General features: G+C 33.7%; 1 protein-coding gene and 1 long non-coding RNA gene across 24 annotated transcripts in view; one reads left to right on the forward strand and one right to left on the reverse strand.

Annotated features, from left to right (window-relative positions):
• Nucleotides 1-13,892, reverse strand: part of TRDN (triadin) — a 207,337-nt gene that overhangs the window by 133,336 nt on the left and 60,109 nt on the right. For 20 of the 21 annotated variants that reach the window (XM_052677499.1, XM_052677491.1, XM_052677507.1 and 17 more), the window contains 5 exons: nt 10,971-11,021; nt 6,275-6,334; nt 3,754-3,804; nt 2,221-2,280; nt 93-152 (listed from right to left, as the gene is read on the reverse strand). In XM_052677499.1, coding sequence (XP_052533459.1) covers nt 93-152; nt 2,221-2,280; nt 3,754-3,804; nt 6,275-6,334; nt 10,971-11,021 — 282 coding nt within the window. The remainder of the gene's footprint in view (nt 1-92; nt 153-2,220; nt 2,281-3,753; nt 3,805-6,274; nt 6,335-10,970; nt 11,022-13,892) is intronic. The other variant, XM_052677580.1, reaches the window with a different exon arrangement.
• Nucleotides 1-13,892, forward strand: part of LOC128078126 (uncharacterized) — a 47,246-nt gene that overhangs the window by 30,322 nt on the left and 3,032 nt on the right. The window contains exon 4 of one of the 3 annotated variants that reach the window (XR_008205317.1): nt 347-1,011. The exons of 1 other annotated variant lie outside the window; for it this stretch is intronic. This is a non-coding gene — a long non-coding RNA (uncharacterized LOC128078126). One more of the 3 variants, XR_008205314.1, reaches the window with a different exon arrangement.

Below are 13,892 nucleotides of genomic sequence, written 5' to 3' on the forward strand. Positions count from 1 at the left end.
CATATACATTCTATTCTCTACTCCAATTAAATAGAGTTTATAAATTTTGAAGTAAATTCTAGTTAAAAAAAAAATTATAAATAAATAAATACCTTTGGGAGGAGGCTTCTTTTCAGTTCTTTCATGTCTTTCAAGTTTGTGTTTCTGAACTACTAGAAATGAGTACAGTTGTATATTAGGAAAATTTTAAAAACAAGCAAACAAACAAACAAACAAACAAATGAGAAAATTTGAAATTTTAAAATTTGAAAAAATTGTTAAAACACAACAGCTTTCCTGAAAGTTTCACGTTTCTTTACAACTCATGTTTGTTTGTTTGTTTTGTAAAATTCTTCTTTTTTCTCAGGTTCACTAGGTTGAAAAGCTTCAAAATACCTACTGAGAATCACCTAAGCAGAGGACATTGCAATTACACAGAAATGAAGATTTTTACAGAATGTTTGTATTGTATATTCCAAATGTCATAAACTTGTTCTGCACAAGCTCTGAGTAAACATAGGCTTGTTCTGCCTGTGCTCAAGCCAACAGTAATCTGTGTGACTACACTAGTCTCATTATTCTGACAGAAAAAGGGGTTTCTTAACCTGGATTTGCTGTGAACACAGCCACAATGTTGTGCTCACTTCAGAGCTATATCTGAGAGAGTTCATGTCTGCACAAGGAAGTACATGTACACGATGGATGTCCCAGAAAGGCAGTCAAAATGCTATGAAGTGACTTCTATCTTTCCTTTTGTATTTGCTGTCCAGATACATTGCTGGATACAAAATAGGCTTGACAGTTAATTACCCCTCTTGCAAATGATACTACTCTAACTGAATTTCAGCTTGGAATTGCTATCTATATGTCCTACGACTGATATTTTTCTTTATTTCTATTTCTATTTCTATTTTTAAGTTCACTCTTACAAGATCTCTTTGATTATAACTTATATTTGTCATGGTTTTATGACTTCTGGTTATCAGTATTCCTCATCATAACATCATGTAGTGCACTGGGAGTTAAAGAGTCAATGCTCCAGTTCCAGGTACCTGTCCAGAAGAGAAGAACTACATACCCCAGAGGACTTTGCATTCAGAGAGGGGATATAAGCCCTGGTAGATAACCTGACCTGTCCTTTTTTCGGCTCTCTCTCGTCCCTGCTGCTCATCCTGACTGTGTGTCTCACCTGCGCTATGTTGAGGCCTTTCCACCTTTCGGACGCTCTCTCTCACTATATTTGATTAGTTAGTTTCAGTTCTAATTATATTGTATCGTAGTGTGTTATCTTCCATTCCAGTACCATATGTATTAAAGTAGTTTGTTTCTTCTCAGATCGTTGCCACTCTTTTTAATGATTTTCCAGAAGTGTAGATTCATGAACCCCTCCACCCTACTGGTCATGGAACTGGGCTGAACCAGCCTGTAAAACCATTGACAATATTACTGAAATTTTCTGGAATATTTAACAGTGTTTGAAGAGCTCTTTTTTATTGGGCATAGAAAAAAAATCTCACAACAGGGGATGTAGCTGCAAGTCTTTTCTGGAATATTTGTTCCCTGAATTTAGCCTAGATTCGAGCATACTCATTTCCCCATAACTGTTATTTTTCAGTCTTTAAAGTCTTTATGTCATTACAGTTTCTCTCTCTTCATTGCCACCTAAAGTTTTAACATTTGAGTCTCTATTCTCTGGACAGAGTAAAATCACTCCTAATTATTTTGTGTTTCCCATTATCATCAGATTGCCATAAAGATTATCAAATTCCATAAAAGGCTGATACTAAGATACATTGTATTGTATTTTTTTTGTGGTTTGACTGAATAAAATTAAGCAAAGACTAGAATCTAACTTCATTGTAGAAATATCTGGTTCTTTCAAAAAAAAACAAAAAACAAAGAACACAACAAAACAACACTTAAGATAATTAAGAAAGCTTAAGAGCAAAAAAATTCAAATACCAAGCAATAATAAATATTTGTCTTGAAAAATGAGAGCATGGGAAAAGCTGATTGGGGGGGATCTGTGCATCTAAACAAGAGAACTAAACAAGAAATATACACTGTAGACTTCACTTAGAGGATGATTAAGATCTGCTCAAGTAAAAGTGAGAGCTGCCACGGACTGTACTATGGGGACGAAAACAGTTTTAAACATTACATCTCATCTTCACACATTCCCCAAATACACAAGTGATAAAAATCTAAAATTGTACAATATTCAATAATAATTATTGTTACCTTTAGAAGGTGCTTTTTTTTCATGCTTTTCTGGCTTTTCAGATTTCTCTCTGTGGATCACTAAAAATAAGTAAGAGCAATATTAACTGATGTTAAAAAAGAGAAGTTTTGCAAATGAGTGAGAAAAAGAAGAGGATTAAGAACAATCTAGGCACCATGACCAGAAAGACTAAATCAGCTGCAGCTGTCTGCTGATGGTGTCAAAATATACAACCAGAATTGTCAAAGATTCATGTAGTACCTTTGAGGTTTGTCATTGGCTGGGAAAAGAAGGGACTTTCTAGCACAACTGTAATCCAATGACAGAAAGTAGCCAGGGGTTGTGCATATTTTTGTTTATTATTTTTTTGGGTAATGGTATACTTCGGTTCATTCTTATTTTTGAGCTTTCTTGGTTATTACTTTGTTGGATATTTCTTTCTGAAGGACTTTCTGATCTCCACATAATAACTAACAGTTTTTTCAGCCATGAATGATTGAACACTATAATTAATTACATATCTAATTGCAGTGGCATTATAACTAATGCTCTTTGGGGCTTCTTGTTTGCTTTTAATTTCCACTTCACAAATTGAAATAAAGTACACTAAAGTGACAAGTTTTCTGGTTAAAATACACCTGATTGTGCAGTAGTCATTTAGTGGTGCATATTTTGAAATATTTTCCACTGTGGAATCTGACTTTATAATTTTTTGTTAGTTTATGTTTATACAGTAACCTATTCACAGGTGCCCAGAACTGATATCTATACACGTTCTTATTCGCTGACAAACCCTACAAGGACCAGATGTGTGAAAACATTCAGCTAGTTGTTTGACTTTGGCATATGAGTTTACACTGAGAACACAGAAATGTATGTGTGAGCATTGTTATTTATCTTCCAGGCTTGTGACGATGTTTCACATGAAACTTAGAATTCTTGAAGATAAAATAAATACTAGATATCATTTTTTTTGCAAGTAAATGCTTAAAATATCAGTTCTGGTCATTTCAATGACTATGAAATAGGTCTAGTCAGTACTGTAATTAAAATGTTTGTTTATTGCTATTTTCTTGTTTGTGTATTTATTCCCCGCACGGCTTGCTGCATTACATTTGTTTACGTTTTTTCTCTTTTGATGTTAGAGATTTTTCCTGGATTACCATATTTTCTTAGTAACCATATGTACTGTGAATGCTGGAAATACTCAGAGATTACTGAGAAATTATAGTAAACCAGAGTATTAAATATATCATCTCTCTCTAAAAAAAAAAAAAGAAAAAAAAAACAACCAACAATACACACACACAAAAAAAGAAAAAAACAAGACAAAGAAACCAACCTAAGTAAAACAGAAAAAGCAAACAAAAAACATGCATGAGGTATGCAACATTCTTGTCAGTTCATATGTTTGCAAACCCTTACACAGCTTCATGATTTCTACTAAAAGTTCTATCATATTTTTTCCATTTGCAAAGATACGTGTAAAGAAGTGAAGTAGAAAATTATTCCTGGGTTACCACAAAATATGAATCCTAACATTAAATCTGTACCTGTATGCCTCTCCCTTTTTTCAGGTTTTTCTGATCTGTCTTTGTGTGTCACTAGAAAAGAAGAAAAGTTTTCATATAAAACGTTGAACAAGAAACTTAAGAATAAAAAGTAATTATTCCAAGTTAAGTCATTTGAGATGAAATGACAAGTTGTGTTATTAATGTGTTATCCTATGCATATCTGCACAGCACACACCATATACGGTTATTATTAGGCAACAGTAGCTAAGTCACTGCTTCCAAATCATGGTTACATTCCCCAACTGTTTTCTACAGTATGAACAATTTTTGCAACTGTCTGTTCCTGAAGACTGTTTTTCAGAAAGCTGTCAAGGACAAAGACAGAGCTCATAGTAAATGCTGCTCCCTGCACTAGAAGCAGTACATCATATGGACCCCTCCATTTTCTGTCAGGCAAAGTCTCATAAAACTCTGGAATTAATCTTGGAGCATTAGAGTGCCACATGCACAAATGGCACTTCTGTCACATGCCAGCTGGCTTGGGATGGATAACTAGCAGTGGATATGGATAGCTAGTAATAGATATGGTTAGCTAGTAACACTAGCTGAGATCACCTGCTGACAAATGATGATCCCAAAGCCATAATTAGCTGCCCAGTATGTGCAAAGACAAAACCAACTTTTTGACAGTGGAAACTGCATTGTGATATTCAGTCAATCACGTAATATTTCCCACTCACCTTTCTTAGAATTTCAAACAGCAATTTTCAAGACGATGAAAATAATGAAAAATTATTTCAAAATAAGCATGAGGATTTAAGAGCACTTCAGAAAAATCAGCCATGAAACTGCAGGCTGGTTTTAATTATATCTCCTGTGGGGATTTTATCCCACTCAAGTAAAATTCTTTGGCCAAACATGAGCAAATAAGGAAGATCTTTAACAGTAGCCTGAATTTCATATGTGACTGGAAAAAAAAAGAAGAGCAGGGAACACTCGCTCTCATGTTTTTTTAGCAGTACAGCGATGGAATACCTCAGAGTGAGTTTCTGACATACCTGACTGAGTCATTTTTAAGGGCAGCTATTTATCCTCTGTGTCATTAGATAACTTTTCTTTTTCTCTTTAAACTAAGGAGAAATTAATTAGAAATTAGACTAAGATGCTGTTTACTATCTCCATATGCTAATCCTGAAAAGAGAATGTAGGAAAAGTAGAAAAATATGGGGATTCAGTGAAAATTTTGTGTTCCTCCAGGCATTCTAAAAAAAAAAAGAGAGCCTTAGAAAGACACATATCTACAGTCATAATTTTAATATGAAATGTACCAACTAGACCAATCTTCCTTATTACAGCAAATGCAGAATATTTCTATCCACAGTAGCATTATTGGAGTAATTGTAGCACTAGTTCACTAGATAAAACTGAGAAATCATAAAAATTGGGAGAAGCCTTAAAAATCCTTATTCTTCTTCATTTGCTCAGGTTCTACAAACATTTTCCCCTGCCCGTAGAAATATTTTAAAACATTAAATTCTTCTCATTCAAAGGAAATCAAATCATTTCTCTTTTTCTCAAAAAAAAAAAAAAAAAAAAAAAAAAGTCAATGGTACATTCATGTTGTAATATGAGACATGATAGTCTTTGATCTGTCATTTTGCCAAATCTCAGATAAAATGTTCTTTTGTTACAACTATTCCATTTTCTAGTAATAAATATTCACTCTAATAAACACCTGAAGTTATGTGCCTGTCATTAATCTCTAGTTAGACTTTCTAACTCTTGAAATTTGAATTATTTATATAAAATGGAAAAGCTCCAATTGGAGACAACTAGAGAGATCTAGTCAAGCACAAATTTTAGAAAGTACATATTCACTTTTGTTGTGAGAGTTGTCTTCTTTTTCTGAAATAAATTAGCAGTGGCTAGATCTTATTAGTCTTTCCGTATTTTGGATGATTCCTTATGGCCATACACCTATTTGCTCTTCTAAAATGAGTTTTTTCCTCCAGTCTGACACTTCATTAATCAAGGTTTTATGTAAAAGTCATGTTCACAGAAGCCTTGTAGTGTTTTGACAAGTAGGCAGGTTTCGACAAAATACTGGCATTCACTAACAGCAAATCAACAGATTCTCTCTAATGCTCTCCCTTTATTACCTCCAAAATGAGTTTGGGGAAAAAAAATTATTAAAGGAAGTCCTCATGTTATGTTTATGTGATTTAGGCACTACATTTTGCTCAGAATTATGCTTAAAGAAAAATATTTTTCTTGGAGTTATTCAATAAGAATAAAAGGCATCTGTTTATGCTTTGGGCATATTTTACATAAGTAAATAATACAGTAAAAACTTATTAATTTATGAATATAATTTTAGATTTTCTGCAGAGTGCTGAATCCAAAGTGTCTTTAAAATCCTCATTCTCTTTCCACCAGGCTTTTACAGAACCTTCTCCACTCTCAAACACAATTGGGATTTACAGAAAGGCCTAGGGTCAACAAATCTGGCAGTTTTGAGACTGTGATAAAAAGAAAAAAAGATCAAGTGTTAAATACATACCTTTCAGATGTTCCTTCCTTTCATTTCTTTCTTGTTTTTGAGGCTTTTCTCTGTGAATTACTAGAAATATAAAAACAGAAAATTAAATGGTAAATCTGTAATCTCCTGGTATTATGTACACATTTTATTCTGCAAAAGTAATTGAAGAAAATTTTTGTAAAAACAAAAAATGAATTTTATCTCTGAGTAACAGACACTGGATCTTGTATAGATCTTCTCAGTGTCAATATTTTATTCCAGGAGCAAGAGACATGCTTTGTCTTTGAGTAAGTCTTCAGATTTTGGATCACGATTTGGCAACAAATATAATTATTCAGCAACTTTCATATTTGTTTTAATTCCATGACATAAGCACAGTGGCTCTAAGATTTCTGATGGAGGAAATTATTTTCAGCTCTTGACAGAAATGCTTTCTATTATTATCAATAAATGGCTAGCATATTGCTTTCCATGCTCTCTTTTTCTTTATTTTTAGATGTTACTTCAGCCACAAGATGGATTAATAGGAATACATCTCTTTTAATAAAAAAGTAATTTCAGAAGGAACAGCTGCTGAAAACAATCACGTACACGTCCAGCTAGAAGCAGGCAAATTTGTATCCTTATGGACTCTACTGACCATTTAACTTTTGGACCGTGTTTATGGACAGGGTTGTAATACACAACAATTCAGATAAATATATTCCTTGTCAAACTCCACTTTTGAAAGACTAGAGCTTTTGCCAGTTTCAGTTTCAGTTTCAGGGGAATTATTTTCTTTGCAATATTTAAGATTTTGTACTCAAGTAAACCACAGAAAACATAACCCTGGTTGGAAGACAACTGTGAGTTTTATACACAAACATAGTAATATTTTTGCATACACTCGTTTCACCGGTTTGGCAGCAAATGTAATTTAATAGGGGTGCAAACATATTTTTTCTTGGTTAAATATTTCCTCATTAAAATATAGGTTCATGTCTTTAGGAAAAATCATTCCAAACTTCACTAATTTCATTATGTCTTTGCATGTGTTTGCTTTATTGAAATACATTTCCTGTCATAATAGGTAAATAATTGCTGATAACAATTAGCAGTACAGTAGAAACAAACTGCAAGGAAATTTTTCAAAGCCTTTAAGGAATGTGGACAGCTAATTTACACTAAAAACCAGGCTGTGAAGAACATAGCAGCAATATGCTACTACATGAAGGACAGGATGACTCATTCAATTACTTTAGGACATCTAATACCATACCAAAGAAAAACATTTTTTCCTTATATCCAGAAGGCCTTAGGCTGTGAATTTTTGCAGAAATTGTAGCATGCTGTTACATCTTATATCTGTACTAGCAAGTGAAACCACTGTGCAAAATACTTCAAGCCAGCATGAGTATGTTGTCAATTTTGGATGGGACAGGTAAAAAATTTTGAAAAAGCTCTGTGATAGTCAATGGTATTTGGTAGTTAAATGTGAACTTTTGATTCCCTCTCCAAATGCTTTTATATTCAAATTTGCATATAATCCTGGAACCTCGTCATAAACAACACTTCATCACCTACACGTCTTTTCCAGATTTATTTACCTAGATATATACTTTATTTTTTGCAAATGGCTTAACATATACCATTTCTCGAGCCCTCAAAGATTAAATGGAAGAATTATGTTAGGATTAGAAATAAGCCAAGTTGGCCATATGGTGAAGTTTCTGAGAAACAAACTAGAATTAATAAAATATTTTTGTATATATAACAAACATGACAAACTATATAAAATCATTTTTAAATCAGTTAAGTCAGGCACTCTTCAGCTGAAAAATGCTGAACCTAGAGCTGCCCATTCTACTTTAATCAGTATTTTATTTGGTTTATGTCATACTTTGCAATTAAAATATCACATATTTTGTTTTTCTTAATAGGATACTGGATTCACCTGGAAAACAAAAATAAGAATGAAATATGTCTTTGTAATAAATGTCTATGCTGAAATTTTCACACAACTTAAATAAATTTGCTTGGACTTCCTTGCAAATATAAAAAATAAAAACAAACAAATAAAAAAAAACCCAAACACATAAGCTCAGAATGAACTGGTATTAGCACTGAAAAAATACAATGCTCCAACATAGTGCTCACTGACCTAGATTTTGGAAATTGCTGACACATTTTTACATGAGTTTGAATGAAAATTCAGCCTGAGGCGAAAAGCCAAGCAAGAAAAAATTTATCCTCAATGACTGAAGTATGGTAAATTTATAAATAAACTAAAACAGGAGCTTATAATGGAAAATTTTACAGCAATTTAACAATGTATTCTGAGTTTAATCACATAAGAATCTTGCTATTTATTTCACTCAAAATTTAAAACAAGAAGTGTAGCACATATGTGGGTTTTCCAAATTTAAATCATCTAACATTATATTTGATTTAGCACCAAATGGAGAACATAGCAAAGGGAAATTAGATTGTTTTTCTTAATTAGAATGTCTGAGACAGTATTGGATAACATCTCTGACCTCAGAAAAAATAAGTGCAAAAAGAAGAGATGAGGAGGAACTGATTCCACACTTAAGCTAAGTAAAAATAGTTTCCAGCTGAGTAAGTCTTTGTCCACTGCTTAGTATAAGGCTAAAAGTGATGAGTGGAACGAGCACAAAGTAGAGATTGCTTGTTCCAGCTAACTAAGTGCTTGTCCGCAGAGCAGCACTCACAAAAGTTAAGATAAATGGACTCATACAATGAAGTTACAATGCATTAGTCAGAGAGCATTAAATCTCTGTGTAGATGCTTTCATTCAGAAGCCAAGTAACCTTAGATGGCTCTAACATTATCCTTTTTGAAGAAATCCTCAATTTAAAGTTAGGTTTAATTGCAGCACTCAGAGGTTGTTATCATCATCTGAACTGAGGTTCAGTTTTACCAGCTACTGATGCTGATAAAATACCTGCAGTGTGAGTTGTACTCCAGGCTGCTCTCAACCCACATATAGAGAGAGGTATCCCTGCCTATATCAGGGAGATTGGAACTAGATAATCTTAAAGGTCCCTTCCAATCCAAGTCATTCTATGGTTCTGTGAAATGTAAAAAAAATATTTTCAAGACCAGATTGGAGATAGCTTTGAACAACCTTGTCTAGTGAAGTGTTTCCATGCCTAGTGCAGGGAGGTTGGAGCTAGATATTTGTATGGGGCTGCTGAATTACAGCCTGAACCTCTGATTGATCACCTGAGGTGAGCAATGAGTCAGCCATGGGAGCACAGGTGAAGGCAATTCACCTGTGCTGCAGGAAGGGGTGGAGCTTGGTTGCACCTCTCCTAGACCCATTTAAGAACTGACTGCTAGGGGGGAAGGATCTCTTCTGGAGATCTACTCCACTGGAGTTTATTATGTGAGCCCAGGATAGGGTGAGTGTCCTCTATTCCTTACTCTAGTGTTATAATTGTGTCAGATGAACTCCTGGATGTACTATACCATCTGCATATTCACTGATTGGGCCAGGTTATTGAAGGACACTTTCATCCCAAAATATTCTATAATTCTATAAAATATTAGAAACAAAAAAATATTGTCCTGTGTTTTAGTACAGCATATAATTAAAACAGCATTATAAAATTGCAAAAAGAGACTTAACTGATGACACATCAGTGTCTTTCTTTCTGCAATCTAATAACATTTTTGTGATTATCTTTGCCACAGTAACATTCCTCCATGTAAAGCAAAGCATTTCTCTATAGACAGTGCTGTACATAACGGTCTGTTTTGGTCAAGGCTGCAGTTTCATCTGTATTTTTAGAATACAAGTTTTGAAAAGTCCCTAACTAGAATCCTTTGCTAATGGATCTGAGTTAGTTATTACTCAGCTAACCTAGTGGCATCCTAAAAAATTCATTTCCATACTACGTGATTTATTAAGTACTTGGAAAGAGATTCTAGGCACTACACACGACCCTGAAAAGAGCTGAAAAGTTACCACTAGAGTTGTAAAATACTATAAAAACCTATGAAGAAAATATATGTATATAAAGGATATAACTGTGTAAGGGAGAGCGTATGTATATGCACATTACTTTTAATGAGACTCCCGTTGCTTTCTCTTGCCATTACTGAGCACAGCATTGGTACATGAGAGAGATGCTCATCAAATTTTATTTGGCCTATACTTACTGAGGAGGTTTCATTACGCAAAAAATCTGCACGTATCCCAGGAAACATATTTGTTTATCTGACCTCTGAAAACCAGTTGGAGCCAGCTCCTTTATAGATTTTTTGAAAGTGCCGGTTAGAGGACACTCTAAAAAAAGTAGGTTCTTATAGTGGAGATTTTTCTTATCTTTCATACACACCTTGCTCACTCTTAACTATGTCTAACTTGGGTGGCACCCACCAGTCTATAAATATACTTTCTTTCTTGCCCAATGCACTAAAGGTATTTTGCACCAGAGAAAGTTTGTCTACACTCTATCTTCTTGCACTTTTGCTATAAAAACTATCCTGGATAGATTCAGACAAGATAATTTTATTTGAGTTTGCAATATAACCCCACAAATTTAAAATGACACTATTTGTTAATGCCAAGGCATAAATGAAGTTCTCATTATTTACAGTTTGTGCCAATTAATCTCTGGATTATTTTATAATATGATAATTATAACACATGCAGTTGGCAAAGACAGCACATAGTACACACATGTATGTAGGTAAATAGACAAAGAATTACCTTTCGGTGTTGTTCGTTTTTCATATCTCTCTGTTTTCTCTATATGAATTTCTGAAAACAATGCAATGCAGAATTTAATCATGACTATTAAAGTAATTTTAACACAAGAAAATATCAGATGAATTATTTGAATAAAAATAGCGAATTGGTCAAATATTATAACACGGTTATGACTTTATAATCTGCATATTCTTAATTATATGCAATAAAATTCATTTATCAGTGTATATATCATTTTTCATTTATATATGCCTATATATACATTCACATACAAGATATGTAGACAAGAATCACAAGAGTAAATTACTTTAATAATCATTCTGATTTAAATTGATCAGCAGTAGCGCTTTTAAAGTCAAGAACATGTTGTGCTCATCAGCAACAGCTATATAATAACATGTTGGTTATGAATCAGAAAAAAACATGCTTTTATTCAGCATTTTTCTCTGTGTATCTCTAGTTGCTTGCCAGGATTAGTATTTTGTATTTTACAAATTAACTTTCAAAGGTAAAGTTAATTCAAAAGTAATGTTTTCACTGCATGTTCCAGGTTTTTAAAGCTCAGATTCTCAGTCGGTAGCTTCAACTCATGACAAAAGATGGACTCGATGCTGTACATAAATTTACAAACGCATCTAAAAGTTGCTGGGTTAGGGATCAGAGTTTCTGAGAATAACTCATTTTAAGCATGCTGTATACTAAAGCACATTTCATAAATACCTTAGCTAAGATCTGCCTTGTTAGAAGAAAAAGTAGTATAGTATTTATATGTCCTTGCTATGTGACCTTTTATAAATAAAATTTCTCACGTGACATTGATACTGTTCTTACTGCTATATAACTTCGTAGTTATTTTTTCTACAGTCCTTTTTGTGCCAAAACCACAATAATACAGAAAATGAAAAATGTGAAATTTAGGAAAAGCAAACCAGAATTAAATCAAGATTTCATGATGCTGTTTGCTTTCAGTGGTAGAAATTTAAAGGACATTTCTTAGAAGTGCCAAATACATTTGTAATATTAAATAGAGCATCTAGTTTATGGTAATATACATATTTTCCTGCAGTGGAAAACTGGTATAAAATACTGGATCAAACAGATCTTTGACAAAATCACATACAAATCTCACCAGAGTCCATTACTTCCTTTTTTCAAGGGTGAGATTTGATCTTTAGATTCTAAATAGCGTGTGTTCTGGCCTTCAAAGTAAAACAACAGATTAAAAGCTGCACATATTACATCTCAACTCTAAGAAGTTACTCTAATATTTGTTAAAGAGAATAGAAATGTTCTATTTATCCCACTAGTTATTTGCTCCAGTTGTAACAGAACATACGTTGTCAAAGAGATATAGTAGCAAATGGTATTTTCTCTTTTCAATATTGATTTGTGCATTATAAATAAATATAGAATATTTTTATTGAATGGTGTAAGTCATCTAAAATAAAGATTTTGCTTTGTTCACAAGAAACATAACTATGCTACAAAATCAGGCTATGTAGCCATCAGAAAGGATAGTATTTCATGGAGATAAATGATAACAAAGGAAAAAAAATGTATTAGTGTTAGCTGCCTATGTATGGCAGCATAACTAAGCTAATTATATGATGTCAATAAGCCAAAAGGACTTTTGTTCTATTTTTGTGTTGTATTTGCAGTTTGGGTGTGTAGTTCATTTTTTGTTCTACAAACCTCAAATGTGATGATTAGGAAAAAATCATCTTATATTGATTTACAGTACTTCAGCTGAGCTTGGATTATTTTTCTTCACGCAAATATATGAGGATAATTTTTCCATCTACTGAGAGAATCCTATTGCTGGATTTTCAAACATTTCCCTCTTGTTCTGCTTAAAAGGATACTTAAACTTGTTTCTGTAACATGATCATAGAAATAGTGTAAGATAGATTATTTGCAGCTACATGATTCCTCCCTAATTCTGAGCATATCTGAGAAATTCTCCATGCCACTGCTCCAGATTACCTTCCTTACAATGCATTTAAGAAAGTTCAGTTACTTCCTTTGCACAACAATATATATAGGAGTCATACCTCAGCCAGCTCAAAGGTCATTCTACATAAAGATACGATTGTGGCTCACAAAGTGACAAATCACGTTCTACAGAGACTAATATAAAAAACCTAGAATCCTTAGAATTGGAAGGGACCTCTGAAGGCCATCTAGTCCAGCTCCCCTGCAATGTAACAGGGGCATCCAAGCTGAGTGTTACGGTTGACACATTGGAGGGAAGGGAAGCCATTGAGGCTTCCCAGAGGGATCTGGATCTCTGGAGTTGGAGAAGTGGACCCATGAGAATTTAATGAGGTTCAACAAGGCCAAGTGTAAGGTACTGTACTTGGGGTTGGGGCAATCCCAGGTATTGATACAAACTGGGGGAAGATCTTGAGAGTACCCCTGCTGAAATGGACTTGGGCATCCTGGTAGACAAGTAGCTGGACATAAGCCAGGAATGTGCACTTGCAGCCCAGAAAGCCAACTATATTCTGGGCTGCATTAAAAGAGGAGTGGACAGTAGGACTTGATCCTTTGAAGGGTTCATTCACAATCTCTCTCAGCAACCTGTTCCCCTGTCTCACCACCCTCACTATAAAAAAATAAAAAATGTCTTCTTTATCTCCAATCTAAGTCTACCGTCTTTCAGTTCAAAGCCATTTACCCTTGACCTATCCTTACATGACTCAAGATGACTCAACTTCACTGGGTTCCCATTACCTTTAATGTATTTCTCTATCAAAAAACAAAAAAAGAAATCCTTTTCTTGAAAAAAAAATATATATAAATAGGTATTTTTTTAAAAAAGGTTTTAAAACTTTGTGATTTTAGCAATTTTCTTTTTTCTTACTTTTGTCTGCGAAATATATATGAAACAATGATTGTAGAGGTGGCCATCTAAATCAGCTT

This window comes from Tympanuchus pallidicinctus, unplaced genomic scaffold (genome assembly GCF_026119805.1).
Source record: "Tympanuchus pallidicinctus isolate F22 unplaced genomic scaffold, pur_lepc_1.0 scaffold1, whole genome shotgun sequence".
Lineage (NCBI taxonomy): Eukaryota > Metazoa > Chordata > Aves > Galliformes > Phasianidae > Tympanuchus > Tympanuchus pallidicinctus.